Below are 15,686 nucleotides of genomic sequence, written 5' to 3'. Positions count from 1 at the left end.
AGACTCACAGATTTGATGTTATAAAACTTACCTATAAGGAAATTACAGTCTAGGAGATGGGATAGGGAAGTGACCAGTAAGTGTACTACTGTGTGATAAGTACTGTGAGTGATAAAAACCCTTGGAATTATGAGGCTCAGATCCAAGATCTGTTATAGCTCAGTTGTGGAGGACTTGGACACAGTTCCTCAGCAACAAAGTAGGGATAATAATATTTTCTCATTCATGGTGAATTCAGCTACAAGTAACATGAAACCCAATTCAAATTCTTTAACAATAAGAACAAGAGCTTCACCTTTGAGAAGACCAGAATTGATTAACTCAGTCACTTGATGACATTCTTAAGGGCCAAAATTCCTTGTGTGTGGGCAGGGGTGGGGGGGAGGAGTTTCTTTCAATATTACCCCTTAATGGCTTAAACCATCTCCTCAAGTAGCCATGCCCATAAGACCAAAAATAGAAGTTGTACATCTCTTTGGAGAGCAACGCAACTCTTTGGCAGAAGACATTTCTTACCCTACCAGCAAACATCTTGTTTGGCCAGAATTGTATCATTTGCCCATTATCCTGGTGTTGGCATTTATTAATTCTCTTTTTTCATTCAATTTGAGATCTTCCTTGTTCGTGGTATGAGTGATAATCTATAGCAACCTGAACTTTTTAAATTATGTTATAAAACTCTGGCTCTTATTTAAATCTTCTGTTTAAAGTGTGTGTGTGTGTGTGTGTGTGTGTGTGTGTGTGTGTGTGTGTGTGTGCCTTTGTTTTCAATATTGCTCCAGTAAGTTGAGGGGCACCACGCTGTTGCTGTCAGTAATAGTAACAGCACTGAAGTCAGAGTCCAGGATGCCAAACTGACATCCACTGACACCTGATTGTGGGGTGGGGAGATTCTCATTGCTGGATGAAGGTGGAAATTCCAATCCCCATGTGGTATCTAGTGATGTGCCTTATTACTTCAGGGCAACAGTAAAACTTCTGAATCTCCAGGAGCTCTCTTCTGGCACAACCCCACTGGGGATGGGTAAAGACACTTTATTACCACAGGATGGAAGCAGAAGTTCAGGCTCTCTACATGGTCTCCACTGACAGCACAGAAGCAGGAAGGAACAGAATGGGTCTCTCTTTTGGACAAAAGTCCTATATTTCTACTTGGCCTTCTCTAATAGCACCTTGGTGAGGGTATTGGGGTCCCTCATTCCAACTTCACAAGCATGGAGATCTATGCTCCCTATTTGGTTTTTGCCAGCATGGATGGGGGTGGAGCCACAACATTTTTATGTAGTATTTGATGGAGTCTGAAATTTATCTCTTGATACTTTGTCTCTTTTCTAGTCTTTTGGCTAAAGAGAGGAGTCTTTGATTGGAGGAATTCTTTTCTTCTTCTTCGTCTTACCTATTGATGTTTCAGGCTGTGGGCTTCTTTAGCTCTAAATGTGAGCTTTATGGGACTCGAAGAGGAGTTGGGGAGGAGGGGAGGCAGGAATTGGGAAATTCGCCACCATGTGGTCCTCAGGTTCAAAGTCCTTAGATCATCTTACTTCTTCTCTCCACCTTCCATAGTCTTCCTATGTTTTCTTACATATAGTATCCAAGGTTTTTAGTAGTACTTATCAGGAGGAATAGGGAAAAGTAGTTATGTGCCATCTTCTGCACTGTGGAAGTCTGGTGTGATTATCAACCTGACTTTGACCTTGAAATCAATTAAGTCTCAGCAATGTTGGATGAATCGCTCAAGTCTCCCAGTTAGAAAGTGGAAGATCAGGAAAAGGGCCAAGAATAAAGACTCTAGGGTGAGACGGATTGGGTCTGTTTCCCAGATCTATCACTCACTTTAAATACCATTAGCAAGTTTTTTATATCACAAACCCGTTTGAAAATCTGATGAAAGCTATGATCCCCTCTTTTGAACAACATGTTTATGTAAATTCGTACAAAATTCTGCACATCATGGTAAATTCCATGAATTCCAGATTAAGATCTCCTGTTTTGGAGAAAAGTATGCTGTAGCCTTGTGTATAGGGAAGAGAGAGGCCACATTTATGAGAAGCAGCAAAGAATCACATTCCAAAAGGTCATTCACTGGTTCAAGAACTGACCTCAGGATCAGTAGAATCGGAGGCCGTGGAGCAAGGAGAAAGCAACCTTGGGGCATTATGGGAGTGCAAAGAGCAGGGGTTAGATGGGATGGCATCCCCCCCCCCTCCCCTCTCCAGGGCTCCACTGTCCACCCCACACCCTGACTCCCTTAGGGATGACAGTCCTGGACAGACAGTCCCCCAGGGCCCCTCTGTGTGTGAAGCTACTGTCCACTAATTTTCAGTCACCATGCTGCATGGGCTGTTGTAATGCTCCCAGGGTACTTCTGGACCCTTCTGGAAGCAAGGGACAGTACTTGAACTTCAAGGGTGGACTTTGGCATATCAGCAGAGATGAGAACCCAGTGTAGAGATGTGGAAGTCAGCAAAAAAGAGAGTTTAAAAAGTCCCTGAGGAAGAGAAGAAAGAAGAGTCAGGTAACCAATCTGTGTTCTGGCCTTTACTAGCTGTAAACCTTTGCAATCTGTAATCCTTCACTAGCTGTGCAGCCTCGGGCAAATCACCGAATGTCTTAGAATGTCGCTTTCATCATCTGCAAGATGGAGTTAACAATTCCTGCCCCATCTATATCACATGGTTTCCCGGAGTCACAAATAAGATCGTGTATGCGGAACCTCTTTGTAAATTGGAAAATGCTACACCAATGTTATTTTTAGGTCTGACTAGAGATTGTACACTTCACCCAGAAGTAGAATTTTTACATACAGAATTGTTATTTTTCTGTAAAAGATATTTACATAAAAGACCTGATTCAAAACCCTATAAAAGTTCTGTGGTAAAACCATGATCTCGTTTTCTTTACTTAGAGAAAAACGTCCTAGGGAATACGGGTGTTCTCCATAAAAGAAGCAAATACGTTTCATGGAAGCAGATGGCTGAGATGAAAAAAAAAGTAGAGCGTAATAAAAGGTGTCTATAAAATCAGTCAAATAAAACATTAAGTGTTGGGAAAATAGCCCAATGTTTTAATTGTCTTTTAGGAGTTTATTTTGTGTGTGGAGGCAAAATGATAATGATAAATTTCAAAGGCAGCCACTCTGAACTACTTCCTCCAGCATCCTAAAGAACTAGGAGCATTTTGATAGCCTTTAGGTGAGCAATGACTGCATGGAGCAGATGGTTTGATGTTCTTATGACTTGGAGATAAGCATTTACCATGGCAATTCTAAACAAGAACCTGGACGTCTGTTGTCAACTTCAGGAAGAAGGCAACCCTTTGAAAAGCCTGAAGGCACAAGTGGCACATGCTTTTCCAATGATTCAGTGAGTTAATAATTAATAACCTCTCAAGACTTTCGCAAATCATTATGCAAGAGCATGTATCACACTGTGAATTCTTCACCCCAGATACACTAAAGCGTTAAGTGTTTTGTTACCAAATATTCTTTGCAATCATCCTTAGCAGTTAATCTAAAGCTTCTGCATTTATAGAACTGCTGTGAACTGACTCAAGGCATTTTGTCATTGCCAAATATTTGCTTATGTTTGGTAGATGGAAGAAGTTAGAGATGGGTTGAGTACTGGAGGTCTCCCCAGATCCTCGCCACCCGGGAACACTTAACAATGGAAGTAAGTCTCGGATTGAATTCAGCTACACGTACACGTATTTATTAAGCAAACCGACATTGATCTCTGCGGAAAGGTAAAGACTCTGCTCTCTGTCCTTTCACACACCCTGAAAGTATTTTGCAGGAAATAGTCACTCCAGGAAAATGTGACCATTTTTTAGCAGTAGAGTTCAGTTAATCTGAGATCAAGGGTCAGAATCTTCCAAAAGTGGCCAAACACAGTATACTGGGTTAGGGCTGGGGCTCCCTCCTTTAAGCCAATTTACATACATTGAGCAGTAATCATTTCACCAATGAAAATTCAATTTCTGACCTCCATGATAACACTTAACAGACCTTCTGGAATTTATCTGAGTGTAATCATTTGATAAAAGCTTCCTAAATGCTACCACTACTCTCAAAATATTTATTTTTGACTAGGGTACAAAAGTTTCACCAGAAAATCTCAAATATTCATTGAATCTAATTAGCACACATGCATATTACATGCTCTAAGATGTGTAATACCGTGGGATCAAATTACAAATTAAATGTAGCTCTTAATATGGTTATGTCATTATTTTTTTCTGAAACCAACTAAATAAATCCACCTTAAGGTTTAATTTTTTAAGTCAATGAACCAGTACTATTATGTGATTTAGTACTTTTGTGAAATGAACAATTAAAACAGTTTGTTGTAATTAAAGCAATAACTTACGTTTGATTAAGTGTCTAACTTTCAAGTCTTATAATATAATTCAGTTAATAGCTATTTACTCAACTGAATGATTTTGGAGCTGAGAAAATAATGTTAAAACGAGACTGAAGTTATCCAGCATTTCTGCAATTTTGTTGCAATTTTCTTTTTTTTTTTAAACACTTAAAAATTAAAGATGAACACTCACCAGGTTGAAATTGATTAATGTAACTGTCAAAAACATAAACCTTGGGGCACCTGGGTGGCTCAGTCAGTTAAGCGTCTGCCTTAGGCGCAGGTCATGATCCCGGGGTCCTGGGGTCGAGCCCCCTGTCAGGCTTTCTGCTCAGTGGGAAGATTCCTTCTCCCTTTCCCTCTGCCACTGTTCACGCTCTCTCTCTCTCTCTCTCTCTCTCTCTTTCTCTCAAATAAATAAATAAAATCTTAAAAAAAAAAAACAACTTCTCTTGGGAGGTAAAAACCTGTTTTCATATATTTGTACCATTTTCACTTATAGGAAGCATTTCTCAACATTTTAAGAAGTTTATGCTGGTGTTTACATTCCATGGCAAGCATTTCTAGCCTCATCGGGTAACCAGGCATTGAGAGGGTTACAGATTTTATTTCCCAGATTCCCAATCAGCTGCATCTCAGTTCTTGAATGTTATATGTTATGTTTATTCATTGAATCATCTTATTATTCACGGGTGTTTATTGAGCAACGAATACAGATCACACACAGGAAGCTAAAGGTGTGAAAAACACAGTCCCCACCTCAAGAATGTCACAGTCTGTTGGGGGAAATTGAGGGGTCGCTAGTGCAATGGTGGCAGATGACAAAGTGGCTTAGTGCCTGGGCTCTGCAGGGGGTCTCCACTGGGCTGGAATTCTGGTTCCTTTTTTACCTCTCTGTGGTTCAGTTTCCCTACCTATAAAGTGGGTATGATAATACTGCCTATGTCACAGGATTGTTGTGAGGACTACAGGCATTTATTTATAAAAAAAAAAAAAAAAAAAAAAATCCCAGAAAAGTGGGTAGCCCGTAGTAATAGGTGGGCAGGACAGCCCATGTGAGTTACAAAATATCCCTCTGCTTCATCACATCTCAATACAGACACCAGTTCTGCCAAATGGAGCTCTTTCTTACCTGTTGATTTCTCTCCATTCCCATGCTCCTTGGGCTTAGATGTGTTATTTCACACTTGTTTTCCTACCACAGTCTTATGCCCTCAGATGCATCCTTCAGACTTTCTAATCATATTTTGAGAATCTTATCTGATTAGCTTTGATCATCTCCCTCCCTTGATCCAAATCTTCTTCAATGTCTTTTATCACCTGAAATATGACGTACAAACTCTTTAGCCTGACACACACACACACACACAAAAGGTCTTCTCAAATCTCAAGCTATTCTGAGCCGCTCTTGGGCTTTGAGATTCCCTTTTAATAATATGCAAAAATGGATAACCATTAAAAGGAATTCACGAAACTTTGATACATTTACATGTTTGCAATGTATAATCAATACAAACACATGTGGATATGTATTTCTTTATGAATATGAATACATAAAGATAATCGTGTGACTCACAAGATAATTGGAGACATTGTACAATTCTTAATTCATCCTTGATGTGGTTTTGTATTTGGTACACAGATTGACAGCCATGTGGTGACCGGAACATCTCCTTCTTTCCATTTCACTGGCAGACTTCTCCCTATTAGTTAGAAATAATTTTGACTGGAACTAGCAATTTATGTAGTATCAGTTTAGGATGTCTTGTGATTCTGCAATCTGGACTGAGATCACCTTGTTGATTCTATGCCCTCCAGCATTTGCTAGGACTGGAACGTCCAAGATGGCTTCTTCACTCACATGTTTGGTGCTTTAAGCAGGAGGACTGGAATAAGTGGTGGCTGGCTGGGTATCTCATTCACAATGTGGCCTCTCCCATGGCTAACCTGGGCTTCCCCACAGTATGATGGTTGCAGGGTATTCGGACTTTCTCACCTCGTAGGTGGTTTCTGAGAGAAGTCTCCCTTTGAGACCAGTCCTAGAATAGGCATTGTATCATATCTAACATGTTCTATTGGTGGAAGCAAGTTATAAAGCTAGACCAGATTCGGGAAGAGAAGAAAGAGAAAATGGGCTCCATCTCACCTCTTGATGTGAGGAGCAACTCTAAGTCAGTGAGGGAAGGAAGGGATCATAACCACCTGTGAAGACTATCTACCATACTTGGACAATGACCAAGTTGAAGTGATTGCTTGTATTGGTTCAGTAGTTCTACTCTGTGATACTTTTTGCCTTCTGTCATTGTTGAAACATGATTATATCACTTCTAACTGCTTTACCCTTCCCCAATCATATTCAAAGGTAGGAAACAGGAGTGAGCAAAGTGGCTTTCCTTGGAAAGGAACCTTTCTCACAAGCCCCAATCCAATATCTTCTTACATTTCTCTGCCCAGAATTGGATTACATACTAACCCTCAACCAAGGATGGACTCTTTCCCAAAGATATGGTCAAATCCATATCCTAAACAAAATTAGACTCTAATAGCAAAGTAGGAAGGGGAAGAATTAATTTTGTGCAAGTAACCCATGGTGTTGGCCATATTCTATAATTGCATATACAACCAAATTGTAGATAACACCAAAAATCTAAATTAGAGCTGCCTTGCCCTCCTCATCTTCAGCCCCATGACAAATCCCATGATAGTTTTTGCTTTTAAGAACCCTTTGCTTCTAGCAGAAGGGACTCCAGCTCACAAGGCAAAGAGCATGAATTCAGGGAGGGGTGCAGAATTGGGGCCAAAATATGCAATCTAAAATCCCTTCAAATCTAGACTCTAGGTATTGTGAAGTCTTTACATTTCCCTACCCACTCTATGATTGTACTTCTCCTTGTCTCTGCGCTGCTGACCTGTGTGTCTGCAGCACCCTTCTTTATGCCTTCACGTGACTATACTTCAAGATTCAGGCCAAAAAGCACTGCTTCTGGGCAGCCTTCTCTCACTCTCAGGCTTCTTTACAGTCTCTAATCTAGTGCCCGCTCCTGAGGTACCCTGAGCTTATCACCATCGTGACAATCATATTATCAGATTTATTCATATTATTTGTCTCCTTATCTCTGTCTCACATTAGATCATAAGGACAGGATAATGCCCTTCAATTAAGGCCTGGATTACATTTTCTGAGCCCTCATGTTTTCAGTGCTTAACACAGTATTTGGGTCATAGTGGAGGATCAAATGCTGGTGGGATGCATAAATGGATTGGCATAAATGAAATTCTATCCTGAAGGCAATGGGAAGCTGTTGGATAATTTTAAATGTGATTGTTATTCTTGTGTTTTAGGAGGGGACTATTTGGTCACAGTGGAGTATGTAGTGGGATGTGGTAAAACCAGAGAGGCAAGCAGTTGAAGAAACTGAAGGAATCCTCTGTGAAGTTATAAGAGACAGAACTAAAATATGTCAGTGGTGTTATGAGAACAGCACAGACTCAAAAGATACATAGAAAGTGAATAGATAGACCACGATGCCTACTTAGTTCAGGAGGGTAAAATAGAAGCAAACTTTTAGCTGATTTTTAATGTTTCTGGACTGGGTTACCCAAAGGAGATAGAGTCATTTCTAAATCCGGGGAATGTACCAAGGGGACATACATTTTGGAGTCCAATTTTAGAATAATGAGTGTGTGCAACCCCAGTATAACATCTATGAAGAGTTGAGTAGGTGATTGGAATAATGGTAGCTTAGGTGAGAAATTAGAGCTTGATGATTAGATTTGGAAATAATCATGTATTACTGCAGCAATAGAAATAGATGTACTGAGGCTCCCTGGGTGGCTCAGTGGGTTAAGCCTCTGCTTTCAGCTCAGGTCGTGGTCTCAGGGTCCTGGGATCGAGTCCCGCATTGGGCTCTCTGCTAGGCAGGTAGCCTGCTTCCTCCTCTCTCTCTCTCGCTCTCTCTCTCTCTCTCTCTGCTTGCCTCTCTGCCTACTTGTGATGTCTCTCTGTCAAATAAATAAATATATCTTTAAAAAAAAAAAGAAAAAAAGAAATAGATGTGCTCCCAGGGAGGATGAGAGGGGCAGAGAACAGAAGTGGTAAGGACTAGCATCTGACCAGTGAGTGGAGGAAAATAAACTTTAAAATATTGAGAAGGAACAGTTGGAAAAGCAAGCAGGAAATGGGGTGTCCTAGTCTGCTAACACTGCCATCATAAAATACCACAGACTGGATGGCTTAAACAGCAGAAATTTATTTCTCACAGTTTTGGAGGCTGGAGGTTCAAGATCAAGGTGCTGGTGGTTTGGTTTCTCTTGAGGCCTCTCTTCTTAGCTTGCAGATGGCTGCCTTCCACTATGTCTTCCCATGGCCTGTTCTCTGTGTGTGTTTGCCTGTGTCCCTTTCTCTTTTTGTGAGGATATCAGTCACATTGGGTTAGGGCCCCAACCTTATGAACTCATTTAACATTCATTACGTCTTTAACGTTCCTACCATTAAATATAGTCATATTGTAGGTTAAGATTGCAACATATGAATTTGGGGGGGGGTAGTATTATGCAGTCCGTAACATAAGAATGCAAAAGCAACATGGAAGTCAAAGAAGAGAGAATGCAAGGAAGAGAGGTGAGCATACGAGTGGTATCCAAGGCAAGAGCGGAAGAAGGCAGGTAAGCCACTGACTGGAACGTGCCCACTGATTGTACAAGTTGAAGACAAGATGTGAGCTGAACTAAAGAACTTTCCAATGGAGAAGTGACTGCCATGGGTTGATTAATGAATAAGAGATGAGGAAGTAGTGACAGTAAAGGATGGCCCTAATCAACCTTTAGTCACCCAAGATACTGTGGTGATCAGGCTGGTCCGCTGGTTACGATCAACCCCTTTGTCAACTTTCTCTAGAGTGTGGACTCTGGAGCTAGAGACAGGCCTCTGTTTAAACCTGGGCTCTGTCCCTCACTAGCTATGTGACCTCTGCCAACTTCTTAATCTCTGTAATCCTCAATTTCTTCACCTGTAAAGCAAAGCTTAGAATAGTACAGCAAGGACGTGCTCCCAAATGTTAACAAGTGATTATCTTTGAGTGAGAGAGTGAAGGATCTTTATTTTTTGCCTTTGGCTTATCTGTATTTCAGATTTTTTTCTACCTGTGGTTACCATATATTATTTTTGTAACTTGAAACAAAGCTATGTTTTCTCCAAAAGAAACTCTTCATGCTTTCTCTAAACAAGTAGTGTACTTGCAGGTTTTATTAATATCTGTAAAGAACTGCAAGCAAGGGGATGGATTAGAAAAACAAATACTCTCATTTTCCCCCCTTTTTTCCTCTCATTTTTTCCCTTATTGAAGACAGGAAACATACATCGAATACTGTCGGGCACCAAGTGTGGTTCAAGGTTGAAAAGGGAATAATCTATGTTTCTAAGAACCTTACAATTGGTGGGGTAGGATTCCAGAAACTGATGAATAATTATAACGTACTCCATATCAGAATGGGGTAAATATTAAAAAATATATATGGCTAGGGCGCCTGGGTAGCTCAGTGGGTTGAGCCGCTGCCTTCGGCTCGGGTCATGAGATCGAATCCGCATCAGGCTCTCTGCTCAGCGGGGAGCCTGCTTCCCTCTCCCTCTCTGCCTGCCTCTCTGTCTACTTGTGATCTCTCTCTGTCAAATAAATAAATAAAATTAAAAAAAATATATATATATGGCTAAATAAACTAAATGCCCCTAGAGTTCTCCTTGGGAGAGGAGGGGTCAGTTTAAGCTGGAGGAATCAGACTATTTCCTGGAGGAGCAAACCTGTGTAGGAGTCTGAAAGGGGGAGGGGAGTGATCCTCCCACATTCACTATTTTCTCAGTGCTCATCTGGTCTGCTTCACAATAGAAGGAAAATTGGTCAGGAGCTAAGAGCTGAGAATGCAGAATGTTTGATTTATATGGAAAGGAGTCTCCCTTCAACTGCTTTGGTTGCCAGTAACCTCAACAGCTGCATGTCAAGAAGTTCAGGGGAGTAGAGAGTTCTTGCCTCATCACAACTGGAAAATGCAGGGCTTACATTAACTACATTTTGACTCAGTCCAATTGTTTTGTGTGTTCAGAGTTCATGGAACTGGAAATATGGAGACACTCAAGCTGTTCAACTTTGGCTTGACTTGGGTTTTATTGTTTTTCAACTTGGTAAGGGCCTAAAAATTACTCTCTTTGTTTTTTAAGTCCTGAGTTGAGCTTTAAATTTTGTTTCTATCTGCAAATGGCCAAATTTTTGCATATGTATATTAGCGGGAAATTGTATTGCATCAAATATATAACTCTGTGTGAAAACAATGTTGTTGGTTTTTTTTAAAGATTTTATTTATTTGAGAGAGAGAGAGTGAGTGAGAGAGAGCATGAGAGGGAAGAAGGTCAGAGGGAGAAGCAGACTCCCCGCAGAGCCGGGAGCCCCACGCCAAACTGGATCCCTGGACTCAGGGATCACGACTTGAGCCGAAGGCAGTGAGTGGCTTAACCAACTGAGCCATGCAGGCGCCTCTGAAAACAAAGTTTTAATGGAGAGTATCAGACTTCTCTTTCAGCGAGAATCCCAAAAGGATTGACAAATTTTTCAGATCGCCAAATTGCAATATGTGTGAATTTACACGTCTCTGATTTCATTGTGATGGCTTCTAAGGGATGAGTTTGCACTTGGCAATGCTGACTTCAGACTCTCGATTTCACAGGAGATTGGGGATTAAGTCAGAAATGCTAAAGGCAAACAAAATTAAAATCAACATTCGTGATACATGATGACAAAGACCACCAGTTAAATACTCCACCATGGACACCACTGTCCTCTAACAGCGAAAAACATCTGTCTTGGCAATAAGTATAGAGAAGAAAGCCTTTAGAATCCCTTGGACATTTTTATTTACCTCTCAGTGTGTTTGGGGGGAATAAGGAAGTATATGTATACTGCCCGGAGGAACTTGGGCAAATTTAGAAAAAAAGAAAAAAAACCTACACACTTCTTCTTTTAAAGAAAAGGAAGTAATAGTGACATCACCCTTAGCTAAAATCTAGCCTGTTTACATCTCAATTCAGTAGGTAACAGAATGCCTTCTCCGGAGTTGTGAAATAGGGAGGATGATGAAGTCCAGTTTTCTTCTGAATCTTTACGACCTTCTTCTTTCCTTCATCCAACAGGTATTTTTTAAACACCTATTATGTGCTTGGTACTAAGGATACAACAGTGAGTCGAGGGGGAAAATGTAATCCCTGTCCTCAGAAAAGTTGGACTTGAGTGGGGGAGAGGAATAGAAATGAAAGAATGACACAAAATCATCACAAAACCAAAGCTGTACTAAGTGCTAACAATGAGAAGCGTAAGGTACTAAGAGAACCTGTAATAAAAGATCTATTCAGGGAGATCAGGGAAAGCTTGTCCATCCAGGAAGTTAGGATGGGTCCAAGCAAGACTGGAAGTTGGCTGGGTAAAGAGGAAAGGAAGGAAGGAGAAAGGGAAGGGTGCCCTGGGAAAGGCTCTGTGCAGGAGGAATCATGGGTATGCTCTATGAATCTGGAAAAGGCTCTCAGCTGGAGAGGAAGAGAAGCCCAGTGAAAGGTTACCAGAGAGGAAGGGCATTGAAGGATCTGGTTTCTAACCTCCATCTCAAGAGCAGTGGGAAGCCATTGAATGAATTTAATCAGAGGCTTGGTATAATTAGGTTTGCATTTTGAAAAGCGGACTTCAGCTCTGAGCTAAGAAACTGGGTGACTGGGCCCAGAATGCCCATGACTGGGGATGGGTGGTTAGGAGATCTCCCACCCTAGTGATGGCAGTGGCATGGGCGGGGTGGAAGTGGAGGAAATGGCAAGAAGCAGATTTTGAGCACAACTCTCTGACTAAAGTGGCTCCTGCATTAGCAGGAAGCCTGTTTGGTAAGGCAAGGCTGTTTGGTAAGCAAGAAAATGCCCAGTGCTCCTGATTTCCCTGCCCTTCCTGAACACAAGAGCTGGGAAGTGGTCTTTTCCTAAGAGACATTCAGAGGCAGCCTCAGTGTTGGGCGGACCAATGGTGAGGAAACTTGAAGTTTCAGGGACCAAACAAATGAATGCTTAGATTGACAGGGACGTTTTCTGGAGTTGGGTTTCCGGGGAGAGCTATTTGCTTTTCTTCCCAGCGAGCCTGGCCACCTGCCTTGGCAAATAATCTTTTTCTCAGATAAAGGAAGTTCATTGTGTAGCCTACTGGAAGATCTCCTGGCCAGCAAACCATACAGAACTTAAGTCTTTGAGAGCTGGAAGTAAGATGAGCATATAATTCCTTACCCATCCAAGGTGCATGGGAAAGAAGAAGGGGCTTCTTTAATAATTAAACCTCAAAGGTTTAAACCTCAGGATCTCTGAGGGCAAACTTGGTCACCCTAGCAAGAAGGGGGGGTTGAAAGTCTATCCTGTCCTGCTGCCTTTGTTTCTCCTTCCACAGAGGAGAAGCTAAGGGTTGTCTCTCGTTTCAGGGTTTGGAATGCAAACCCCGGCACTGAGCTGACTCCCAGGCCACTTTCCCATTTACATTTTCTGCCACACTCCATATAGTCTCAACATAAAATGTCCCACCACTGTCACTGTGGAGGCTGTTCTTTTACCCTTGCAGAGGCAATTCCAAAAGGGAGGCAGTGCTCGAGAGCGCATCAGAAATATGGCACCATGGATGTCCCGGATCAGAGGATCAGAACCCACATTTTCACAAGATACTCAGGTGGTCTATTTGCGCAGTAAAGTTTGGGAAAAAAAAAAACAAAAAACTAAAAACAAAAACAAAAACAAAAAAATTCCGGACTTCGACCTACCGTAAGCAAAACATTTTACAATGTGGCGGCGTGTGTCTGTGTAACCGAAACCAAAGTTCAGTGACGCAATCCTTACTATTCGATTTGAAACAGAAATGTGCTCACAGCTCCGATTTCAGCATCCAGTCTTGGGAGCTGGAAAACACAGTTCTGGAGCACCTGGGAACAATGCAAAGAAGGTCGTGGGGAGGCGGAAGATGCTCCCTGGGGGTGCTCTGGGAAGTGTATACACTTTGTGTGTTCAGCTCCTTTCTGAAACGCGTGCCCTCAGTCACGGCGGGGTAAATACTTGGAGCCAGGAACTCCCGAGGGCGGTGGGGGCAGCTGAAAGTTTGCCAAAGCCCTCGGAGGGGCAGGTCTCAGGGACATGATTGGCAGTCAGGAGAGAGAGGAGGGCTGGAAGCCGAGTGGAGGGAGAAGGCTCTCGGGCGGCGAGAGGTCCTGCCCAGCTGTTGGCGAGGAGTTTCCTGTTTCCCCCGCGGCGCCCGGGTGAAGTTGAGTGAGTCACTCGCGCGCACCGACCGAAGACACCCCCGCGCGCGCGCTCGCCAGGGGCAGGAGCCGGCCTCCTGCGCAGCTCCCCTCGGCCGCCGGGGGCCTCCCCGCGCCCAGCCGGCCTCCAGGCCCCCTCCCGGCTGGCGAGCGGCGCCACATCTGGCCCGCGCATCTGCCCGGCCGGCAGGCGCGGGGTCCCGAGAGGGCGCGGCGCGGAGGCGCAGCCGGGGCTCCGGGAGGCGCCGTCCGCTGCGCTCGGTGCTCGGTCTATGACGAGCGGCGGGGGCTGCCATGGGTCGGGGGCTGCTCAGGGGCCTGTGGCCGCTGCACATCATCCTGTGGACGCGCATCGCCAGCACGATCCCGCCGCAAGTTCAGAAGTCGGGTGAGTGGCCCCCAGGTGGGCTCGGCGGGGCGCCGGGGGGTCCCCGCTGCGCTTTGACAGTCGGCCCCGGGCGCCCGGCGCTCGGGCGGAAACGGGAAAGTTCCCTCGGCTGCACCCACGCAGCGCTGCTCCCCGGGGCGCCGGGCTGTGAGTTTCTCTTTCAAAAGAGGAGGAAAGTTAAAGAGGAAGGGGCGCGGGCACGTCGGGCCCCCTTTGTGCGGGCAGGAAAGGCGTTGTGCATGCCGCGTTCGAGGCGAGCCCCCACCCCCGGAAAGGGAAGTTTGAGAAGTTGCTTGGGTATCTGAAGGAGGCTGGGGAGCCGCGGCCCGGTGCGGAGGCCGCCGAGGCCGCCAAAGCAGCTGGCGCACCTGGGGTCGCCGCGGCCCGGGGCGATGCTGCGTGCCCACCCAGCTCCCGGCCAGACACCCCATTCAGTGGCCCGCAATTCCAGTCTGGGCTCTGGGGAGGCACCGCACGTTCCCCCAGGCCCGCTTCTCGGCCCCCGAGTCACTGTATGAAAGTTTCACGGAACCAGGCAATTTCCAAAAGAAAGTTATCTGGCTCCACCGAGGGCTGGGCGTGGGTGGGGTAGGAAGCGGGGATTGTCAGGTGGCAGGCGGGGAATTATTAACTCGGTGCCCACTAGGTGCTAGGTACTGGGTGCCGGAGATGTTGCCTGGAGCCAGACAGCCCTGCCTTGCCCGAGGTGATGGTTCTCTGCAACTGTCCTTTGAGGGAAACGGAAAGGTTAAATTCCTAACTGTCCCTGAGCTCCCCATCTCTGGACGTCTTCGGAGGTGAAAAAATGCAAGAATTGAGTTGTTAATTATTTGTTATGGAAAGTACCGAACCCCCTTGAGACTTTAAAAAGTTATTACTTTCTGGCAGCTGTGATCTGCATAACCCAGTTATCTGCAGCTGGGGCCTGGGTTAACTGAGTACTTGGAACCTGAGGGCCTCAGCTTCCTCATCTGTAAAATGGTTAGATTTGGATAACTTTACATCCCCTTCATCTGTGACATCTTGTCGCTCTCTTTCCCCTTTGGTGACTTGGAGATGCTCTGATAGCCCACATCACCCTGAGGAGCTTGCTTTATTTACCAGGGCCAGAGACAGACTTAGCTTTAGGTTTGTCTAGAAGAAATAAGCACCAGGTTCTAAATGGTAGGCCTCGGAGTATTTGAAGTGAATTGAGAACTTTTTAAAATGACATTTCTTCTTGAAGGTGGCATGGAGATGGGAGTTTCGAATGGCATGAGGAAGAAACACTGTTGTAAACAAAAAAAAAAAATGTTAAAAATCATTAAAACTTTTGTTTCAAGCTAGGAAAGAAGGAAATCAAACGACCTTGATTTCGTTAGATTTTGTTTACAAGGAAGATTTATGGATTTTCAAATTCCAGACTCAGTAGTTCATGAGTCAGTTTCATCTTATCTATATACACATTTCTAAACAATTAACTTAAAAGCCTAGTGGCTTTTTATTTGGGCTTTTGAACAGTTTTAAACAACCCACAGATTTCATATTTGATGGAATTAAAGTCTCCAAATTTGAACTAAGGAATCATTTTGGAATTTGCATTCATTTGAAATTAAATTTTCAAAGATACTGGAAGGTTGAAGGTA

The 15,686-nt window shown here is 43.7% G+C and overlaps 1 protein-coding gene across 1 annotated transcript in view; it reads left to right on the top strand.

Annotated features, from left to right (window-relative positions):
- Positions 1-13,886: 13,886 nt before the first annotated feature.
- LOC111158999 (transforming growth factor beta receptor 2) overlaps positions 13,887-15,686 on the top strand; it is an 88,818-nt gene continuing 87,018 nt past the window's right edge. The window contains exon 1 of the mRNA XM_022521358.1: positions 13,887-14,061. Coding sequence (XP_022377066.1) covers positions 13,968-14,061 — 94 coding nt within the window. The 5' untranslated portion in view covers positions 13,887-13,967. The remainder of the gene's footprint in view (positions 14,062-15,686) is intronic.

The sequence above is a fragment of the Enhydra lutris genome, unplaced genomic scaffold, assembly GCF_002288905.1.
Source record: "Enhydra lutris kenyoni isolate GAN:26980312 unplaced genomic scaffold, ASM228890v2 scaffoldscaffold66, whole genome shotgun sequence".
Classification (NCBI taxonomy): domain Eukaryota; kingdom Metazoa; phylum Chordata; class Mammalia; order Carnivora; family Mustelidae; genus Enhydra; species Enhydra lutris.
The sequence above is the reverse complement of the archived record's forward strand: the minus strand, read 5'-3'. Positions and strand labels throughout refer to the sequence as shown.